The sequence below is a fragment of the Lactuca sativa genome, chromosome 3 (assembly GCF_002870075.4).
Source record: "Lactuca sativa cultivar Salinas chromosome 3, Lsat_Salinas_v11, whole genome shotgun sequence".
NCBI lineage: Eukaryota > Viridiplantae > Streptophyta > Magnoliopsida > Asterales > Asteraceae > Lactuca > Lactuca sativa.
This window is the reverse complement of record NC_056625.2, coordinates 11,828,064-11,851,769: the sequence shown is the minus strand read 5'-3', so window position 1 is coordinate 11,851,769 and position 23,706 is coordinate 11,828,064. Positions and strand designations below refer to the sequence as shown.

The following is a 23,706-nucleotide window of genomic DNA, read 5'->3' as shown; positions in this document are numbered from 1 at the left end:
ATATGGATTCTTTACTGATTGTTGGGGTGTAAAGACTTGATCAAATTCAAGTGAACATCAGGAATCACAACTGAGCATTAGGAATCATGAGTGAGCATCAAGGATCACAAGTGAGCATCATGGATCACACGTGAGCATAAGGAATCATGAGTGAGCATTAAGGATCACAAGTGAGCATCAGGAATCACGAGTGAGCATCAGGGATCACAAGTGAGCATTAGGGATCATGGGTGAGCATCATGAATCTCATATAAACATCATGTATATTTATCAGTTAAAAATACCCAAGGAGAATGCTCATTAGTTGAAGATGCGCAAGGAGGATGCTCAACAGTTGAAGATGCTCAACGAGGATGCTCAACGAGGATGCCCATCGATTGAAAATGCTCAAGGAGGACACTCATTAGTAGTCAATGATTATCGATGACGCTCATGGACGATGCTCATCGATGATGCTTATAGACGATGCTCATGAGGTTAAAGGTTATAGAAGCGCTCACCTGGAATTCAATGATTGGTTGGAAACTAGGGCATCCCTTTATAGGCTAATCATGGATGTGTCTGGCCCATCAGAGTTAGGGTTTGTCATGCTTGCTTATAAACATGTTCATATCCCAATTCATTATTCTTCTTTGTAAGTATGCACCTGTGTGTGTGTGTGCAGTAAATTCAAGAGAGCAATTATTATGTGGCTGAGAGCACATTCTTTGGAGCAGTTAGTAAGCAAGGGAGATTCTTTTGTTTTGAGAGCTCACGTGAGGTGTAACCTATGTGTGTGATTTTAATTGAGAGCTCCCATAGGTCACTATGACCGAACCACGTTAAATATTGTGTTTAGTTTTGATTTAAGTTTTTTAGAAGTTTTATTTCGCAAGTTTGACTGAAGTTTATTTGACATTTGTTTGAAAGTGTTTAACTTGTTTTGTTGCCATCCCAACAATATATATATATATATATATATATATATATATATATATATATATATATATATATATATATATATATATATATATATATGGTTAAGTTCATGTGAAACGGTCTAATTTTGTGAGACCGTAAGACCACTTTTTTCTTGTGAAATATTCTAATATTCTAGTGCTCACAAAAAAATTAAATGTGTAATATTATAATATTCTAAAACAATAATTTTAACATATTTTACATTGAAATATTCTAAAACATATAATGTTAGAATATATATTGCATATTCTATTTTTACGAACAATAGAATATTAGAATATTTCATTAAAAAAAAATTTGGTCTCACGTTCTGACAAAATTATGTATTTCCTTATATATATATATATATATATATATATATATATATATATATATATATATATATATATATATATATATATATATATATATATATATATATATATATATATATACTAGGCGAATACCCGCGCGTTGCGCATAAGCATTTATATAATTGAAATCATTACAAATATAAGTTTTTTTAAATATAACAATAATGTCGTTAAATTTGATAGAATAATTCGTATACTAAATTGATATAGTATATTGATTATTTTGAATTATATGATAATATATACATCTATTAAAACTGCATAATCTCAATCTTTTGAATGATCTCTAACTGCAGGTTACTCATGAATAAAATTAAATATAATATATGGTTTAATATTATTTATAGTTGTTGTTATTGCTAATTCTTTTTTAAAATTTATTTGCTTAACGTTTTAATTTCTATCAGTGTAATTATTTAAAACATCACAATTTTTTTTTTATTTTAAAGGTAACAATATAATCCTTTATATAGAATTATTTTTAACTATTGTTATTGTAAGTTATTTTAAGCAACTTATTTAAAAACTTTTATCGATTATAAAAATATCTTTAGGAAATATTTTAGTGAATTGATATTACAATTTAGTTTTTGTATTTAGCACTACAATGTATCACTTTTCACTATTCACAAAATATTCTTTGGGTTTTTTTAAATGGAACTAAAATTTATATTGAAGTTGATCATGTAATGTTATATTTAAATTAACAATTTAAGTATTTTATCCATACAGTTCAAAAGCTATAGCTTTAAATTGATAATGGTTTACATACAATAACATATTAAATCTAATAAATTAAGTATAATATGTTAAAAGTTAAAGACATAACTGTATAAGTAGAAGTAAAAATATTATTTTAATATTGAAATTTAATTATTTTTTATTACACTTTAGGTTTGATACTTATTTAACCTTATTAACTAATTTATAATAATTATTAGAAAGACACTACAATTTATCACTTTTAACCATTTACAAAATATTCTTTGGGTCGTTTAAGTTGAACTAAATTTTATATTTAAGTTGATCCTTTAAGACTATATTTAAATTAACAATTTAAGTATTTTTTACAAATTGATCAAAAGTTGTAGCTTTAAAATGATAATGGTTTACATACAACATATTAGACCTAATAAATTAAGTATAATATGTTAAAAGTTAAAAACAAACTTTATAAGTAGAAGAAAATATATTTTTTTAATATTGAAATTTAGTTTATATATGATTACACTTTAGGTTTGATATTTATTTAACCTTATTAACCAACTTATAATAATTATTAGAAAGAAATTGAAAAGTCATAGGAGTTTCAAATGAATGTGGTGAAAGGAAAAAAATGCATGGGAGTTTCAAATGAATGTGGTTCAAGAAAAAATGCAAGCTTTATAAGTATACTAGGCGAATTCTCGCGCGTTGCGCAGGATTAAAATTATATAGTTAAAATAATAACTTTTACCAAATTATTATTTAATATTTCTACTTTGAAATAAAATGTTAGTAGTAAAGCAAACATATAGTTAACATATTAGTTTTATTACACATTATAGTTTTATTTTTAAGTCGTCGTGATATATACAATTATTTGATAATTTTATAAACCGTTTAAAATTGTGTAAATTATATATCAAATGAATGATAATATAACGGGTAACAAAACGTATGAATAACAATATGAACTGCAACTTTTAGTAACATAAAAATAGAAACACATTTATTATATATATATATATATATATATATATATATATATATATATATATATATATATATATATATATATATATATCTATGCAGTTATCGCGGTCAAAATTTCGATAGCGGTCACATGCCGCTATTTGAAATCGCGGTTTTCGCGGTGGTATAGCGGCTTTTTTAATATTCCATATAATTTAATATTTTTATATTATATTTAGAATCAATATCATAAAATCTAATAAGTCTATATAGAATTAATATCATAAAACCTAAAAATTCATAGAAAAATAACATAATATTCAAAATTCTAATATAGTAATATACAAACTACGTAGTGAAGGATGAAGAGTGAAGACCAAATTCTTCATGATCGAGTAATTAAGAAGTCAGTTCCTCCGAACTCGGAAGAAGCAGCCTCGCAGTCGCACCTGTGTTCTTCGTCTTTGTCTGTTCGTCATAGCTCAAATCGTCTTCAAGTCTTCAAGTCACATTCACGTTTTTGGATCAGATACTTTGAATAATGTTAATTAGGTTTTTCAATGGGCTTTTTAAAATGCAAGTAACGGGCTCATTAAAAATTGTTTTTTGTTGACAACTTAATCAAATGGGCAAAATGTAATAAAAATAATTGAAATATGCAAGAAAATAAAAAAGCGGCCATAGCGCCGCTATCGCGGTTATGAGAATAGCGGTGAATTGCGGTTAATTGCGGCGCAAATTGCGGTACCGCGATTTGAAAATGATAACTTGAAAATAGCGGTTGGTGATCACCACGAAACGCTATAGCGGTGCTATAGCACCGCTATAGCGCGCAATTGATAGCATATATATATATATATATATATATATATATATATATATATATATATATATATATATATATATATATATATATATATATATACAACGAATAATAAAAAAATATGAAAAATAAACACTATAACTTTTAATAACATAAAAACACTAAAACATCTATTATAATATTTATATTAACTCTTTATATTTAAATCACAAATCTCTTCAAATACATTAATGTTTTTAGAGAGCAAAACTTTACAACTTTATAAAAGAAAGGAAAATAAAACGTTATTTGTGATTACTAATTAATAATCATAAGTTAAAAACTCTTGAGTTGTACCTAATAAATATACATAAATTAGAAAACTCTTGAGTTGTAACGTTAGTTTCAAATGAATGCGGTACTTGGAAATGTATATTTATTATTATTATTATTATTATTATTATTATTATTATTATTATGGAAATTGTTTCTTATAAATAGTTCTTATGAATAGTGAACTTCCACAATTTTTGTCTATTTTAGTCCGTGGACTTTATGTTGTTTTTTTGCCAGAATTCGTCCCTGTACTTTGGCAACTTTGGTCCTCATTTTTTAGCCATTTTGACACTTTTGGTCATTGTAATCGATACTTTTATATTTTTTAGGAATCTTTTAATATTTAAAGTTTGGCCACAAAACTTTAACGGTTTGACAACTTTGATCCATTTTCTATTTAGGAACCTTTTAATTGGCCACAAAACTTTAACGGTTTGACAACTTTGGTTCTCATTTTTTAGCCATTTTGACGCTTTTGGTCCTTGTAATTGATATTTTTACATTTTTTAGGAACCTTTTAATATTTAAAGTTTGGCCACAAAACTTTAACGGTTTGACAACTTTGATCCCTTTTCTATTTAGGAATCTTTTAATATTTAAAGTTTGGCCACAAAACTTTAACGGTTTGACAACTTTGGTCCTCATTTTTAGCCATTTTGACACTTTTGGTCCTTATAATCGATATTTTTACATTTTTTAGGAACCTTTTAATATTTAAAGTTTGGCCACAAAAGTTTAATGGTTTGACAACTTTTATCCCTTTTCTATTTAGGAACCTTTTAATATTTAAACTTTGGCCACAAAACTTTTAACGGTTCGACAACTTTGGTCCTCATTTTTTAGCCATTTTGACACTTTTGGTCCTTATAATCGATATTTTTACATTTTTTAGGAACCTTTTAATATTTAAAGTTTGGCCACAAAACTTTAACGGTTTGACAACTTTGATCCCTTTTCTATTTAGGAACCTTTTAATATTTAAAGTTTGGCCACAAAACTTTAACGGTTCGACAACTTTGATCCATTTTCTAAAAACTTGCTAATTCCTACCGCTTTAATTCTTTAGCCATTTTCACACTTCTGGTACTTGCAGTCAGAACTTTTACATTTTTTCATAAAAACATGAACAAAACGGTCCAGGGCAAAGCCTGAGCTTGTCATCCTTGCACTTTCTACGTTTGTCATATCTATCGATTCAGAAACAACATTGAAAATTTCCGACCCCCGCGTAGCTAGGGTAACCTTTCTAGTTATTATTATTATTATTATTATATTCGCCTAAATAATTGGTTTTGATGCATCATTTTAATCCCTTCAATTATTAAACATAAAGATATTTAATTATAAATTTATAACATACATAGGTGCATATACATGTTAAACAAATCACATTATATATATATATATATATATATATATATATATATATATATATATATATATATATATATATATATATATATATATATATATATATATATATATATATTCGTAAATGTCATACGTAATTCTGGTCGTAATAATATGGATAAGTTACTTTTATATAAAGAACATATCATAATTACATATCAAATGTTCAAAATTATATTATCTTTTAAATATTGTCTTTTAAATATGTTGTGTAGGATAACCCAACAAAAAATAGAAAATAAACATAATCAAAATAGAAAAACTACAATCAAATAAATAAGAGCATTAGGTGGTTGAATATAATGATGTTACATATGCATACATTTAAATCAAAAGAAAAAACTAACATTCGTCAACTTTGCAAAAACAAAAAAAACCTATATCCATTTTATGAATCTTCTTTTTTCATTTAACACCATTCAACCATAGAAACTTGATGACAATTTTTCACTAACCTGCAATCAAAATATTTTCCTTGAAAAAGAAGAATCAGAAATATATTCCAAGCAAAACATTCAAGATTGAGTAATACACACAAATGACATATAAAGATTAAATGATAAACTGAATATAAAGAAATAATATAAAAGATTCATTTGTTTTGGTTGAAAGAAAAAATAATATTACAATTATCATCGATACGACATAACCCATTTCTTCAAATCATCATATTTGGATCATGAATGCTTCAATTATATGAAAACTTTTGAATCACAATATCTTTAAATCCTCCATACATGTAAGATTTTATATAACACAAAAGACACAAAAGATTGGTCTTTTTATAGTAAACTTTTCACTAAATGCTAATTAAACATAATATAAGTTATAAAACTTTTGAGTGTTAAATCATAATTAAGAAAACTTTTGAGTTGCATTAGTTAATACAGGGAGTTCCAAATGAATGTGGTTTGAGGAAGTTAAAAAAAGGGGTTTCAAATGCATGAGATTCAAGAAAAAATGCTAGCTTTATAAGTATGGATGATAATGATAATGATATATATATATATATATATATATATATATATATATATATATATCACCTGGTAAAATAGTCGTTGACCAAGAAAGATGGATGGTGTAGATATCTTCTCACATTCCAACCTTATTAGTATTCTCATTTCAACCTAAACTAGAAAAGATCCCCTCTCGTTGCGTGGGTTGGAGGGTATTTGTTTCTAAAGTATGTTGCTGATGTTAATTAGTGTAACTATGTATCATTGTATGTTAAAAGGAAATACATTTTATTTATTGCCAAAACCAACAGAAAACATCTTCTCGGAAAGCTTCATCAGTTATGCAACTTGGTAATTCCTACAAAACAAAATACAACAGTCTTGACCAAATTATTAATGGTTAGTTTCCAGTCATTAATTAAAACTCACTATACAAATGATGGTCTTCTCATGCAGTATATGAGTAAGTATACTACTATATTTGGGCTGCAAATCACAAATAAATAAATAAAATCAAATACATATAAGAAACTAAGAGATCAAATTGCAAAAAAGGAATTGGTACTGTTACTCTTTTATTGAAAAAATATTAAAAAAAGATCAAATTTAGTAAAGGACTAAACTTATATGAACACAACTTACTTACTTACACACATCAACATTAGTGTTAAGACTTCAAATTTCAAAAGAAAAAAAAAGTCCATGTTACTCATTTATTGAAGAAAAAAGTTAAAAAAAAGATGATAATCTTTTTATTTTGGACCAAAAAAATACCCTTTGTTTCAGACATTGCTGAACTACTTGAATCTTATTCACATTTTCATCATGTTTACCTTCGTTTTTTTTATGACTTTCAGGTTTTTGATGATTTATGTATTTTGGTATTGTGTATTATGTATTTTTTATTATCTGTGTGTATGTATTATAATGCTTTCTACTGATCATTAATTATTGTTTGCAAGTTTTGTAACTAACTTGGTTTCTACTTGAATTGTTGACTCGTTCTGGTATTGTTCCATGTTTACTTTTTTTTTTCTGTTATTATCGATTGCTTCAACATAATTTAACAAATTCTTTTTAATAAAGCTTTTAAAATGAATGCATATAATAGTAAAACAATATCCATGTTTCTTATATGACTTTCAAAGAATATGAAAGACAGATGAGGAAAGATGGATAATGAAATTTATATTTTACAAACCTACTGATTTAGAATTCTTAAATAAAAGAAATGTAGAAAATAAAGATCATACGTTCTTTAAAAATTATAGTAGCCTCAGTTTTAATACTTTTACTGTGTTTATGTTTTTTTATATCTTTATTCGGCACCATCAAATTCAATATTTGTCCGTTTTTTAATTGTTTATGTTGTATTTTTTTGTAGGTTTTAGATATAGTTTCCTTTAGGTACTTACTACATATTAGTTGAATCTTGTATGTTTTGTTTGAACTTGATGCTTTTGAATAGTTTTTGAGTTGTATGATGCTTATGACCATGCACATGGTGCGTGTATGTGGTATCATGTTGCTTTAGGAAAGTAAAAAAAAAGTATCTATTTTAAATCAATGTTATGTAAATTTAGCAATCATGATAGATAGTTGTAAATAGTAACCTCATCTAGCATGTAGTTTTTATCGACATATAAGGGGAACTGAATTTACCTTCACCCGCTCCTGAAAGAAATTACACGTTTTATTATTACGTTACTAGAAGAAAAGAAAAAAGGTAAATCTCATCAAAAGTGAAACACCACCAACCAACTAACATTGATTGTGTTTGCAGATTTGTCAACTATCCAATAAATGAAATAACAAAATCCAAAAGATAGTAAAACATCAACCAATTAAAAACTATCCGTCAACTTAGATGAGGAAATTAATTTTTATACCAATCATGTGTTTTTCATGACTAGTAATTTCATATAATTGTCTTCGGTGGTCAGCACCACCGCCATTAACAACTGCAATCCTTTTTTGTTCTCGTGACCAAACAACAACACAGTGTGACAACCCAAAATTTCCGTTGTTTTAACGTCGTAATTAAGCACGTAAAAAATTAGCCAAACTTATCCCAAAAATATTTTTGGCCGGATTTAAGCCCGTTGGAATATTTTAAATAATATTTGTCAAGCGAACCAAAAATAAGGAAGTATAATTTAAAATTTGCCATGTTTAACGGAAGTCGCGAAAAACCCCGTTTGCGGTTGGTGTTGGGTAGACCCCCACCCAGGCTGTAAACTCAACCCTATATAAGGGTTGAGTGGGTTTCATCCCAACCTTTTTCACACCTTAGGAGCCTTCTCTCTCTACTTTCTCTCTCTACAAATCGGGTTTTGGTCAAAATCGCCTCTTCGAGCTTCAAAACGGTAAGTTAACCTTCCTAGCTTGTTGTTTAACTTATCACACTTACAAATTTGTGTTTAAATCACCCAAAACCCTCAAAATCATGAGTTTACGGCCCAAGAACACTCTCGGACCGCAAACACTCATAAATGGGGTGTTGAAGCCCTAAAACCCTTCCAAACCACTTCTAATGCTTAGCAATGACTTAGGGGCTTGCACGAATAGACTTAGAACACCAAAATCTTAACATATGGGGAGTAAACATGAGTTTACGGCCCAAGAACATTCTTGGACAGTAAACACACCTTCAAGGACCATAAACACATTTTTTGGATGTTAAATTACCCTTTAAACACCTCCAAAAGCTTCCATGAGTGCCTAGAACCTTGTATTCCTTCATGTGACGCACCAAAACATGCCCAAATGAGCAACACTTGAGTTTACGGTTTGGGAAGGCCTCCCAAAACTGTAAACACCTTTCCAAGGTGTTTAGGTGCCTTTAACACCTTCCTATGCTCATATAAGTGACTAGAACCTTGCCTACATAGCCTAGAACCACCAAAGCACAAAAGAAATGAACAAACATGAGTTTACGACCGTAAACTCATGTGTTTACGGCCGTAAACTCCCAAGGGAGTGGTCCAAGGACCGTAAACTCCATAAAGTGTCCACTTTGAGCCCCAATCACTTCCATAGCCCTTGAATCAACTCTAGAACCCTTATTTGTCAAGCCTGAAGCCTTAAAGCACACAAATGCACCATTCCCATGAGTTTACGACCATAAACTCGTGGGGGATATGGTTCCCAAACCGTAAACACTACTATTTGAGGAGTAAACTCCAATGTGAGGCCATACACACCTTATATGCAGCCCTTGGTACTCCAAGCACTTGTAGCAAAGTGTTTTTATGTAGTAGGACATCTTTACTTGCTTAATTAGTTATTAAATGACTAATTGGATACTTAAATGTATCACTACATGTTAAATAGGATTCACGTGTGTGGTCAAGTCCTCACTTGACACTTAGCATCCTATACCGTCCATTTATCCGAATTGCCCATGACAGGTTAGTTCATACCCCTGAATTAACCTTTTAAATGATTTTAACTGCTTTTATAGGGGGGAATACAAGTTGAACTGTACAGTTATTAGATAAATCACATGTGATTAATAACTGTATAGCAAAATAGATTTTGCATGTTAAACTGTTTATCTAGATTAAAGATTTCCAAATCAGGTTTTCGAATCTTGTTAAAGTATGAACATCCCTTTTTAGATCATTAAAGGTTATCCAACGTTTTTCAAAGTTTGTTTACTTAACAGACATCCAGTCGTGATTTCTTATCAAAGGTTTTCTTCACTTAAACCGTTTTATACAAACCATTTTTCAAAGTTGTTTATGAAAGGTTTTTTCAAAGGATTTCCAAAGGTTTTCAAAGCTTGTTTTACGAAATGACATCAAGTCGTAAATTCTTATTTTTAAAGGTTTTCCAAAGGTTTTACCAAAGTTTTCTTCTATGCTTCTATTTCGTTAAATGCATGCCTATATTTGTATAGTTATATAAATAATGTTTAAAGGACTTAGGAAAGCTAGTTCGCCCTATTTCCTTTTCCTCGTTGGGATGTGGTCTGGTAGGTATCGGTTATCCGTCTGAAGGTCGTTTAAACATTAATTATATATCATGTATACATGTATGGACATAAAACCTCTCTCTCTCTCTCTCTCAGCCAATTCATCGCCTTGAGTAGTACAAGCATCCTTCTATTATTCATGTTTCTAGAACCCTAGTAACTATTATAGGAATAGTTAGGAGGCTCTATCTCTATCTCTATCTCTATCTCTATCTCTATTTCTCTCTATCTCCCTCTTTCTCTTTTACTTTAGAATGTGACACACTATTTCCCTCTACCACGCTTCATTGCACCAAAGCCGTGTAACCAGAGTCTCCGGGAAGGAGAGCAAACATCATGTGTATAGATCTATACGGGACTGACACTCCCACACCCAGACTACTAGCTACAGTCCGCGCTGGTAGGCCCCATGGGTGACATAATGCCACTACCTCTAATACCTCTACCTCTACGCGTGACCTGGAGGGTCATCAGATGCTCTATCGTCGATCCGCATGGTTACATACGGGTTCACATTCACCCTTTTTGTTTTAGACTTTGCTAGCTATATCGTTCACTCGATACTGTCTGGAGTCTGTACCTCCTTTTGTTAGACTGAGCCAGGCGTATCATTCATTCGATACTCTCCTGGAGTCTATGTTTTCTTTTGTTTTAGTCAGCAGTGTTACTGCTGAGGTATATATATTATTTTCCCCTAGTATTTTCACTTATGATTTTCTCATTACTCTTTTAAAGTCAATTCTGTATTCGGTAATGATAGTAATTTGGGGAAAACTACTCCTTAAAACATAAATCGGTCGGGTCTTGGTAGAAGACTGCTTTTATTTAGAAAACATAGGATTTTCTAGAAAGGACGCTAATACACCGTAGATTCTAAACTACTATCTTTCATAAAGTTATTTTGAATAAAAAGGCGTACTTATACAAATGACACTAAATACTTATGGACTCACCAACATTATAAAAATGCTGATACTCGCTTTCAAAATAACTTGTATTCTCAGGTCAACGATAGACAGGTACATCCTGGGAGCGTTTGTGAAGACAGCCTAGTACCGAGCTGCATCTATATTATTCCTTGTATTACTTTGATGTTGCTATGAAATGTAAACTATATAAAATTATTAATATTAATGCAATGGTTGTTGTACTTTGATTACTATACTGCATATGTTGTGATACTTGACATGACGTCATCCACCCCAGAACGTTTCCGCCGTTCCGGTTTTGGGGTGTGACAGATTGGTATCAGAGCATTGTTTATAGTGAGCTTAGTATATCAATTCATAAAAGATATACAGCCTATAAATACATAGGGATAAAACTCTTTGACCAAGAATTATACTTTAAAATATAACCATATTTTACAAAAGTATTAGAACACCCAGAATCTAAACACCCGAAGAAAGTATCACAAGAAGAACATGAATAAAAGTCTTCGGATGATGAGCATTACCGTCAAACCTGAGCAGTTATGTAATCGTAAGCTGGAATAAATGTAACCTGATCAACTACATGTATTCGAGATGTGATGAACGTGTGCTTGGGAGTGACAATGGTGTTGCAACAGGTCTGAAACTTACCAAATAGGAATGCTAGAGCCAAACATAAAGTTTAAAATACTATTGGAGTATTTTGGAATACTAAAAGACTCACATTAATCCCACAATCATATTCAGAAGTTAAGAATCAAACAAGTAAATTAAATACCATAGGGGTATTTTAGGATCCATAGATAACCTTGTGTGAAAAAACTAAAAAGATCCTTATTGATATACCTATGATTATAGAGGGTATATTTCCAAGGTTATATATAATAAGGATCCCATAGACTAAGAATGTGTGGTTTCGCTCTACTTCCTTTTCCTCGTTGGGATGTGGATATAGAGTAGTATCACATATTCGAAGGCCTATCGGATCTAAGCTATATATAATTTGTGTACCCTATGTAATTGTAGCAGGACTCGATATGGATCATCCAGTGAAATGTTAATAATCTCTTAGGATTGTCTAGACATTTCCATTCTCGCACGAACCCTGTAGAAAACCTTATCCACTTCGGTGTTCGACAAAAGAGTTGATTCAGACCCATAAGAGTTTCATTGAGAAGATTTCCAGTTCGGAAATAAATGAACTAGGACGAGACTATTGAAACCATCAAGTGCCTATACCTTTTAGGGACATCGGTGGGAAATTTGCCTGAACTTCCGAGATTTCCAGTCATCCATCATGAAGCGATGACACTCAGAGTCAGGATCGGATGTAAGATGGAGTAGAAATTCAATATGTCTTCACGAGAAGAGAACCCTAGGTAACTACCCGAAGAAAACCAACGCCGGTCCCAGTCACGGATAAGAGGTAGACAGAGGGAGCTAATACATGGAACTGAGAAGTGCCTTTTTCTCGTATTCGCCGCGCTAATACACCCATAAAATAATACAATTTAGTGAGTTAGTGATTACACTACTCGCACTATGTGTTAGGTAGATCGCCTTTCCTGTCGCAAGTAATACGATTAGATTGTATCCCAAAACCTCGATTGAGAGTGTTTAGCCATAAGTCTTCATGAGCCTTTCTCCCCGCGGGCTTCGTTCCGAACTGTCCTCAGATCTCTAGAGTCGGAGAGTAAATCTCTCCAGTATAAGGATAACTTAGTAGGAACGACACCCATCTTATGGTTTTCAATATTACCCCTACCTTGATACCCGGGCTGCATCATAGGGATGTAGGTCAAACCTTCGAGAACATACTCCTACCCCGTTGGTGAACGATTGAAATACATCAAGGTCCAAAGACAACCCTTACTAGGAATTCTAGTTCAATTATGAAGGGTTAGTGAGAAGTTTATTAGTATGATTTCGTTGCTCATACATTTCCAAGTTATATATAACGAAGACCTGGTAGACAGTAAAATGTGAGGTTGCTGACTTAGTTTCTTTTCCTTGTCGGGATGTGAAACTAAAATAGAATCACACATTTTACTATCCACTCATCTCTTAGTCAGAATCAAATAATCTAGAGTCAACCTTGGTCACTCACAAACCCCTCGTCTTTCGTGTTACAGAATCATGTCGTCATCCAGAGACAGTCAGCCAAACAATGAAGCCCCTATCCTTCATATCGACGCTGCCACTTTCCAAGCCGCGGTAACAGCTGCCGCGACAACTGTCCTTGCGAACCTCGACGCTAGCAATGCAATCACGACTGGCAGAGGAATGGAAAATTCTGATCTTTGTACCGATCTAGGAAGCCAACGCATGACAACAGTCACGAACATGCAAAGTTGTAAAACCGAGAATAGGAAACAAAATCGCCGAGCTAGAAAGGAGCGCCAACGACTCCAATGACTTGCCGCGCTGCAGCAAGCGGCAACCCCGGCCCCTTCAGCACCGACACGACCCATTTCACAAGTCCCTGGCATTGGGACCGAACCTACCCGCAAAGGTGATGATAAATTCGGGATCTTTAAAAGAAAATTTTCAAAGTGGAGTAACGAGTAGGGCACCCGTGTCCACGTAACTCTGACTAAGCACCTCACACCCATCACCAATACTAGTACGAACCAGATATGTCACCAGTGCGGCGAGATGGGACACCTCAAAATGACTGTCCAATAATAAAGAACTCCGGCGCAGACGGGGTGATACTAAGGATCACTGCTGCAGGAGAAACTACTCCAGACCCTCGTTAAAGTATTCTAAGCGTTCGTTGTATCAGACTCGTAAACTTTTTAGAACTAGTGCGACCAGAGTATGATCTTTTGCGAGATCCCGACGGTAAAGGGGCCCTCATACTGCGTATACTTGCTTTTGTAATACACCTAGTTCACAGCGTTAATCTTGTAGTAAATCTAATACTGTAACTTTGTTAAAAGTCGCAGCACTATGGTAAAACTAAAAATTTCATAAGGTAAAGCTATAATGGCTCAGTATATACGTTAAAGCAGTGTATAATTAAGTTGGATAGACCTCGAGTGAATGATGCTGCCTCATTTCCTGTTCCTCGTTTGGTTGTGGATTTAGGGCGGAGTCACTCAGTCAACAGTCCTCCCCACCTTAATTATATATGACTAGTGTATGCTAGGCGATTATAGAAAGGCCTCGTGAGAATCCGTTCATGAAAGGTACACTATTCCAAAACACTCAGGATCCTCTATAGTTCCGTGTCGACTCTATCGGTCCAAGTATCCGCAACAGTGATACACGGGACGAAACCCGAGACGCCAAGAACTTGTGTGCCCATTCAGCACATGGACCTATCGACCCTCATTCTATGTCATGTCGATGTATGCCAACTTCGACGCCTCTATCAATCATGGTTGACCTAGTGCAACCATGTGTAAATCCCTAGTTCTGTGTAAAAATAAACTTTCACCGTAGCCATTTCGACAATTAAAAGTTCTTCCTAACCAGATAATAATAAAACCTAATGCAATTCGTCGGTCGTCCCTCTTATCTAAAACCTTCCGAAATACCCAGGAGAAGGGTATGGCGCGCTGTTAACCAACCTCTCCTTAAGTAAAGATAGAACCCACAGCGAAAGACACTGCAGGTGTTCCAGAAGACGATAACCACCCGAAACCTACTCTGTAGATCCCCCAGAAACACCCTTCACACTTCACAATCAGGTTCGTGAATCAGGAGGATAGAACTCATGGGACTGACTACTATGACCGAGTATATGCATAAGGGTGGTATATAATTGAGATAAAAAAGATTTAAGATGTGTGCTTCCTCCCTACTCCCTGTTCCTCGTTGGGTTGTGGGTCTGGGGTGGAGTCGCACAACTAAACATCCCGTCGATCTCAATTATATATGGCTTGCATACACCAGGTATTAGTGGTTAAGCCAAGTATGAGCTCTACCACAAACCTCATAGTAAAACCCTTCATCCTATCCCATAGAATAGAAACTTGAGTCAAGAGAACCACTGCAGGTTGAGCTACTATAATGACCACAAATCCAAAATTTGTTGTCATCCCAGTTAAGCCAATATAGTAGCTAACACCCTCAGTTGGTAAAGAAATCTGATTCGTAAGAGTCAAGGACATTAACTACGACCATCCATTCATGCTTAATCCCACGAATTAAGCATCTCAGTGGATATCCCGGAAACCTGGAAGCCGCGATAAGTTAAACCCTGGGAAGAGTGGATGAGGAAATTAGAAGCTCCAAGTGATGGAACCCTATACTTCTATACATAATCTAAATCATGGAAACTCAGAAACACCGGAAGAGTAGTTGCCAAAGATACTCGCACTACTCAGGCACTTCTTCCATCCTGTTACCGACAAGTAGTGCCTAGGACACACCGCCTCCTCATGTGAGAATAGTCACCGTTGCCCTGTAGACGAAAGACTGCATTCTCCGAAGTGAACACTAAAATGCCAAGAACCACATGATAACCCTTGCAACCAAGAAATACTTGAATATAATAAGATGGTATGTTGCGTCAAGCCTTATAACACCGATCCCGAAGATATTATAGACTTGACACCAGTCTAGGTGTTAGTCGATGGATTACACAAGAGCACGCGCATTCTGCAACTGTAATAAACCGACACTTTAGAGAACAGGGCATGTCTTAGAGATTCGTTGGGCTACTAGGTGTTCCAAGGAATACTATCTCAAAAGAGATAGTAAAACCACCTCCTGAAATAGTCCAGCGCTTCAGAAAATCTCAACGGGCTAAGTTAGCCCTAATCAGAGACTGTTATCCATGAAACAGCAGAGCGAGTAAGAGCATGATTCTTTCCAGTAGGAATCATATTGTGAAAGCATCCGTCAGACGATGATGAAAATATAAAACCCTCTAAACATCGTATGGTAAAACCCTATCTCACTGACTCTGAGAGTTTCCGATCGAAACACCTCAAGAATCAGAAGTGTAGGTCCATTTTGCACTAGGTCGAGATAAATGCCACAAAATCAATACATGCCAGTGTGTATCCAATACATCCGATGATCCAGGAAACATCCGAAAACCAATCAGTAGGAAATGCGAATCCGAGGATAACCCGAGCCTTCTAAGAACCGACCCGAAGAACTACACCCCCGATATGAGAGAACGTTTGGAACTTCAAAATGGAGATCACGCCAGTGATGATCTCACCATAGAAGTACATTATGTTCTAAGTATTGAAAAGCTCTATCTTTCTGAGAGCTTAGGACCATCCGAGATTCTTTATAAGAATTGGTTCAACCCTTGTCAGACGAAGTCTACTTTCGGAATTCCATAAATTTCACCTCAAATTGATTCACATCTTAGACTTGAAAAAGTGCTTGCCCGACGTAACTCTCTAAATCACACTTATCTTGATAGAAATCATTGGGAACCCAACTTTGTGTAGAGGACCTGTAGAAAATCATGAGCCGAGAGATCATGCGAGCGAAACGAATCCGCATCCCACTAGTGAAGATTCGCTGGAACGCCAAGCGAAGACCAGTGTTCACTTGGGAGTGCGAGGAACATTCGAATACGCAGTACCCTCATCTCATTAATCGATTATTCATGCCCACTTCCTTTCCTAAACTCTAATTTCGGGACGAAATTCCCTCTAACAGGGGGATGGTGTGACAACCCAAAATTTCCGTAGTTTTAACGTCGTAATTAAGCACGTCAAAAATTAGCCAAACTTATCCCAAAAATATTTTTGGCCGGATTTAAGCCCGTTGGAATATTTTAAATAATATTCGTCAAGCGAACCAAAAATAAGGAAGTATAATTTAAAATTTGCCGTGTTTAACGGAAGTCGCGAAAACCCCGTTTGCGGTTGGTGTTGGGTAGACCTCCACCCAGGATGTAAACTCAACCCTATATAAGGGTTGAGTGGGTTTCATCCCAACCTTTTCACACCTTAGGAGCCTTATCTCTCTACTTTCTCTCTCTACAAATCGGGTTTTGGTCAAAAATCGCCTCTTCGAACTTCAAAATGGTAAGTTAACCTTCCTAGCTTGTTGTTTAGATTATCACACTTACAAATTCGTGTTTAAATCACCCAAAACCCTCAAAATCATGAGTTTACGGCCCAAGAACACTCTTGGACCGCAAACACTCATAAATGGGGTTTTGAAGCCCCAAAACCCTTCCAAACGACTTCTAATGCTTAGCAATGACTTAGGGGCTTGCACGAATGGACTTAGAACACTAAAATCTTAACATATGGGGAGTAAACATGAGTTTACGGCCCAAGAACATTCTTGAATCGTAAATACACCTTCAAGGACCATAAACACCTTTTTGGATGTTAAATTACCCATTAAACACCTCCAAAAGCTTCCATGAGTGCCTAGAACCTTGTATTCCTTCATGTGACGCACCAAAACATGCCCAAATGAGCAACACTTGAGTTTATGGTTTGGGAAGGCCTCCTAAAACCGTAAACACCTTTACAAGGTGTTTAGGTGCCTTTAACACCTTCCTATGCTCATATAAGTGACTAGAACCTTGCCTACATAGCCTAGAACCACCAAAGCACAAAAGAAATGAACAAACATGAGTTTACGACCGTAAAATCATGTGTTTACGGCCGTAAACTCCCAAGGGAGTGGTCCAAGGACCGTCAACTCCATAAAGTATCCATTTTGAGCCCCAATCACTTCCATAGCCCTTGAATCAACTCTAGAACCCTTATTTGTCAAGCCTGAAGCCTTAAAGCACACAAATGCACAATTCCCATGAGTTTACTGCCGTAAACTCATGGGGGATATTGTTCCAAAACCGTAAACACCCTTAGACACTACTATTTGAGGAGTAAACTCCAATGTGAGTCCATACACACCTTGTATGCAACCCTTGGTACTCCTAGCAATTGTTGCAAAGTGTTTTCATGTAGTAGGACATCTTTACTTGCTTAATTAGTTATTAAATGACTAATTGGATACGTAAATGTATCATTACATGTTAAATAGGATTCGCATGTGTGGTCAAGTCCTCACTTGACACTTAGCATCCTATACCGTCCATTCATCCGAATCGCCCACGACAGGTTAGTTCATACCCCTGAATTAACCTTTTAAATGATTTTAACTGCTTTTATAAGGGGGAATACAAGTTGAATTGTACAGTTATTAGATAAATCACATGTGATTAATAACTGTATAGCAAAATAGATTTTGCATGTTAAACTGTTTATCAAGATTAAAGATTTTCAAATCAGGTTTTCGAATCTTGTTAAAGTATGAATATCCCTTTTTAGATCATTAAAGGTTATCCAACATTTTTCAAAGTTTGTTTACTTAACAGACATCCAGTCGTGATTTCTTATCAAAGGTTTTCTTCACTTAAACCGTTTTATACAAACCATTTTTCAAAGTTGTTTATGAAAGGTTTTTTCAAAGGATTTCCAAAGGTTTTCAAAGCTTGTTTTACGAAATGACATCAAGTCGTAAATTCTTATTTTTAAAGGTTTTCCAAAGGTTTTACCAAAGTTTTCTTCTATGCTTCTATTTCGTTAAATGCATGCCTATATTTGTATAGTTATATAAATAATGTTTAAAGGACTTAGGAAAGCTAGTTCGCCCTATTTCCTTTTCCTCGTTGGGATGTGGTCTGGTAGGTATCGGTTATCCATCCGAAGGTCGTTTAAACATTAATTATATATCATGTATACATGTATGGACATAAAACCTCTCTCTCTCTCTCTCAGCCAATTCATCGCCTTGAGTAGTACAGGCATCCTTCTATTATTCATGTTTCTGGAACCCTAGTAACTATTATAGGAATAGTTAGGAGACTCTATCTCTATCTCTATCTCTATTTCTCTCTATCTCCCTCTTTCTCTTTTACTTTAGAATGTGACACACTATTTCCCTCTACAACGCTTCATTGTGCCAACACCGTGTAACCAGAGTCTCAGGGAAGGAGAGCGAACATCATGTGTATAGATCTATACGGGAATGACACTCCCACACCCAGACTACTAGCTACAGTCTGCGTCGGTAAGGCCCATGGGTGACATAATGCCACTACCTCAAATACCATTACCTCTACGTGTGACCTGGAGGGTCATCGGATGCTCTATCGTCGATCGGCATGGTTACATGCGGGTTCACATTCACCCTTTTTGTTTTATACTTTGCTAGCTATATCGTTCACTAGATACTGTCTGGAGTCTGTACCTCCTTTTGTTAGACTGAGCCAGGCGTATCATTCATTTGATACTCTCCTGGAGTCTATGTTTTCTTTTGTTTTAGTCAACAGTGTTACTGATGAGGTATATATATTATTTTCCCCTAGTATTTTCACTTATGATTTTCTCATTACTCTTTTAAAGTCAATTCTATATTCAGTAATGATAGTAATTTGGGGAAAACTACTCCTTAAAACATAAATCGGTCGGGTCTTGGTAGAAGACGGCTTTTATTTAGAAAACATAGGATTTTCTGGAAAGGACGCTAATACACCGTAGATTCTAAACTACTATCTTTCATAAAGTTATTTTGAATAAAAAGGCGTATTTATACAAATGACACTAAATACTTATGGACTCACCAGCATTATAAAAATGCTGATACTCGCTTTCAAAATAACTTGTATTCTCAGGTCAGTGATAGACATGTACATCCCGGGAGCGTTTGTGAAGACAGCCTAGTACCGAGCTGCATCTATATTATTCCTTGTATTACTTTGATGTTGCTATGAAATGTAAACTATGTAAAATTATTACTATTAATGCAATGGTTGTTGTACTTTGATTACTATACTACATATGTTGTGATACTTGACATGACGTCATCCACCCAGAATGTTTCCGCCGTTCCGGTTTTGGGGTGTGACACACAGGTCAGTCCTTTCAATCAAATACCCAAAAACAAAAAAAAATCGAAAGTAATCTACATGTTCCATGAGCAGCTAACTATTAATTATCAAATAGTCATCTAAAAAGTTCAATTCTCCATAATTGGAATTCCACAGGGGGGGGGGGAAGTAAAAAAAGCCATAACAAAGAAAAGTAATACCATCAGACACAATTTTAGCTAATAGGAACAAAGAACAGTTCACAAGATAATGCCTTAATTAATCTATATCATTATATATATATATATATATATATATATATATATATATATATATATATATCGTAATCATTATAACTTCGATTATTATTATTACTACTTTTATTATTTAGAGTCCATTAGAAATGTTTATTACCCCATTGTATAGATGCTTTCCTTGTTGCTTGTCACCTAAGAACATCAAAAAATAATTAAATAAAATGTGATTTACTTGCACTATTATTTTGAATCTTGTTGTAGAACTTGCACTATTATTTGAATAATAAATACTTAAGTAAAAAAATACATGTCCATTTCCACAATATGATAATGTTTAAAAATTATTAAGAGAGAATGATGCCAAATTGAAGAAATAAATAAGGTAAAATTTGTAAGAAACATACCAAGGTTTCAACAGAGTTTCTGCTAGTTTCCCTTGCAAAAACAACATTGATAACAAGCATTGTGTTACCCTGTGGAGGAGCCTTTGGTAATGATGAGGTGTTCTTTTGAAGTGGTGTTTCAGATGGCTTTGGAGTAGCAGGGCACCACTTTGTCAATCATATCAAATTATCAATGAATAAAAGTATAATCAAAATCTTGATTATGAAACCATTAAGATAAATTCCATACCTTTCTATTCTCCTCAATATAAGATCTATGAAGGTAACAACGATATTTCTTCTTATCTTCATCTAAAGTCAACATGTTGACATGTCCACATCAACAACAACACCAAAAGATGGAATTGGGCATTTCAAAATCAAACAATCAAGACTATCATTTATAGATGTGCTAATATAAGCTACCAAAATCAATAAACGCATTAAAAAAACAAAAATTTGGCAATTCAATGCACCACTTATAAACTTATAAATAAAATGAAAAGAAAACACAGAGCATTCAATACAAACCTGGACAACATGTGTTACAGAAAGGATGACCACAAGCAACAGTGTTAACATTATAAAGTGTATACGATTCAAAGCAAATCCCACGAGGTAGCTTCAAATGACAAAAAGATAAGGATTAAAAACTTCACCGAAAGTCTGAAACATCAAGTTATTTACTATTTTACCCTAACTTTCCTCTCCATCTTTTGGTGGCTTGATGTTGGTATTATCCAACATGCCAACAGGTTTACAAACTGCATCTTCATTAGCAAACCATGCTTCATGAAAATTTCTTACATTCCTGCAGTGTTAGATAGCAACTGATTAAATAGAACAAATTGAAAATTTTGATACAGAACAATTTGTAAATTAAACCCTACCTGGTACTACTCATCGGGATGATGCAGTCAACTCCTTCCGTCACCGCCTTCTTTCTTACCTCCACCATCGTCTTCATTTTCTCTCGAACGCCTTCTAAATCCGACGAATCGATTCTATGTTCCATTTTTTGAAATATCAATTTTGGATTTGTCCTTTGGTCCATTCCAACAAAATACCCTCAATCTCCTTTTCCTACGTTCAATTCGCTTCCGTCCCGTCATTTGTGTTGATTTTACAAACATACAACCACTCACTACATGAGTTTAAATAAACAGATAGTTCAAATCGACAACATACCTGGAAAAATAATCCCTAAATCAATGCTAGCGGATCGATGGGAAGCCGAATCCGAGAAGTAGATGAAGCGGAGGAGAGGAGCCCTAGAAAATTTGAAAGCTTCCTCGCCTTCACCCTATGATGGTGCTTTCCTGGCCCGCCTTCACTCTAATCCTCTGAGAGGGAATAGTGGTGGTTCAAGAAAATGAGAGTCGGTGGGGGTAAGGACCGATATTTTAATCAATGAATAGAGGGATGAAAGTAACCATGAGTCGGTGATGGAAAAGAATGGCGCTAGAAGAATATAAGCAAGGGAAAGGGGAAAAATATGACTACCAATCTGCAAAGAAATGTGAGAAAGTCGATTGAGGATTTGAATCTTTAGAGGATAGCAATCACGTGAAGTTCTTGAGCCTTCAAATCCCTACAATGACCTTATCAACAACTTTTCTTATAGTTTCAATACGTCTTCGGCATGCTGAAATCAGAATTGTCTTTATATGATTTCCAATGAGATCATAAAAGAAGTAGGTTGGAAGGAGTTTTTTCTGGGTCACACCACCCCCAATCAATTTTTGGTTGAGAGTTATATCCGGTAGCCATCTGATATGCACAAAAGAAGATGAGACGAAGGGGCAACGTTCTTGACGATACATTTTACAAAACCGCTTGATTTCATTGGACAATAAGGACGGTGGTCAGCAAGGCAGTGAAACCGCTAAAATCAAAAGGGGAAGTCGGTTCGAGGGAGCCAACGAAAACTAAAGGCGCAAATGCAAAAAAAAAAAAAAAAACAAAACAAAAATAAAGTTTCAAAAATCCAAAAAGGGAAAAGTTTCGTGGCCAAATGTGAATGGACAAAAAGGTCGTGTATAAGGCTCCTCAGAATTCATGTTATAAATTCATGTTATATATAGAATGTATATATAGTTGTAAGTCGATGGATGAATGTAAAAAGTTTATTATCTTTCACATTTTCTTGGAGTTTTCTAGAAGAAGAACTTAAAAATCAAAATAAATACAAAAGAAATGGGTCTATGATATATTTGTATGGTATTGCTTTGTTTGTTACTCTTAAAATCAAAATAAGCTTCATTGTGGGGTTGTGTACTTGATCAAAATAATTGAAACAATTTAAGAAACCATGTCTGATACATGACAAAACATAACTAACATGACGGGACTACACAATCAATATTGTTTGTATTTAGAAGTTAAGATGGTTGTTAGTGAAAACATGGAAAATCAAGTTGAACACGAAACAAATAAATATTCGATTATATAGCATGCAAAAAAAAAAAAAGATGATAGTAGATATACATACTAAAATACATACATACACACATATATACATGTGCAAGTAGGTTACCAATGGAACCCACAAGGGTAGAATCTAAAATTACTTCAGGTTTGATCATCGCCGACTTTAACTGTTGCATGGCGCATATGATTTACATGCTATTATGTGGACATAAGATTTATCTGTTACGTTAACAAAGATGACTGGTTGGAATTTATCTCCGTCCAAAAGATAGTGGGAATAATGAAAATGGCCTTTTCCTTATTTATTTATTTATTTATTTATTTTTTTGCAGATACATTTATAATATTTAAAAATCATTTGTAGTGTTATTAGCAAAACTGTATGCAATGCACGTTAATAGTTTATTACTTGGCTCCAAAATCCAGTTTTA

At 34.0% G+C, this 23,706-nt stretch overlaps 1 protein-coding gene across 2 annotated transcripts; it reads right to left on the bottom strand.

Annotated features, from left to right (window-relative positions):
* Positions 1-6,637: 6,637 nt before the first annotated feature.
* On the bottom strand, positions 6,638-22,804 carry LOC111886533 (uncharacterized). Of its 2 annotated transcripts, none has more exons than XM_052769161.1 (7): positions 22,034-22,804; positions 21,736-21,928; positions 21,541-21,656; positions 21,377-21,467; positions 21,096-21,157; positions 20,867-21,013; positions 6,638-6,849 (listed from the first exon to the last, which is right to left on the bottom strand). In XM_052769161.1, the coding sequence occupies exons 3-7, from the start codon at positions 21,637-21,639 to the stop codon at positions 6,784-6,786; spliced, it is 465 nt and encodes a 154-aa protein (XP_052625121.1). In that variant the 5' UTR covers positions 21,640-21,656; positions 21,736-21,928; positions 22,034-22,804; the 3' UTR covers positions 6,638-6,783. The 2 variants fall into 2 exon arrangements, with proteins under 2 accessions (XP_052625121.1, XP_023738562.2); XM_023882794.3 differs by lacking the exon at positions 6,638-6,849 and adding an exon at positions 20,546-20,654.
* Between the last annotated feature and the right edge of the window lie 902 nt (positions 22,805-23,706).

Bases quoted from the DNA above. Each gene is read 5' to 3' on its own strand.
- LOC111886533 (XM_052769161.1), bottom strand. From the start codon at position 21,639: ATGAAGCATGGTTTGCTAATGAAGATGCAGTTTGTAAACCTGTTGGCA. The intron at 21,468-21,540 runs GTAAAATAGTAA...TGTCATTTGAAG, and splicing joins AGATGGAGAGGAAAGTTAGG to CTACCTCGTGGGATTTGCTT. The intron at 21,158-21,376 runs GTTTGTATTGAA...TGTTGACTTTAG, and splicing joins CTGTAACACATGTTGTCCAG to ATGAAGATAAGAAGAAATAT.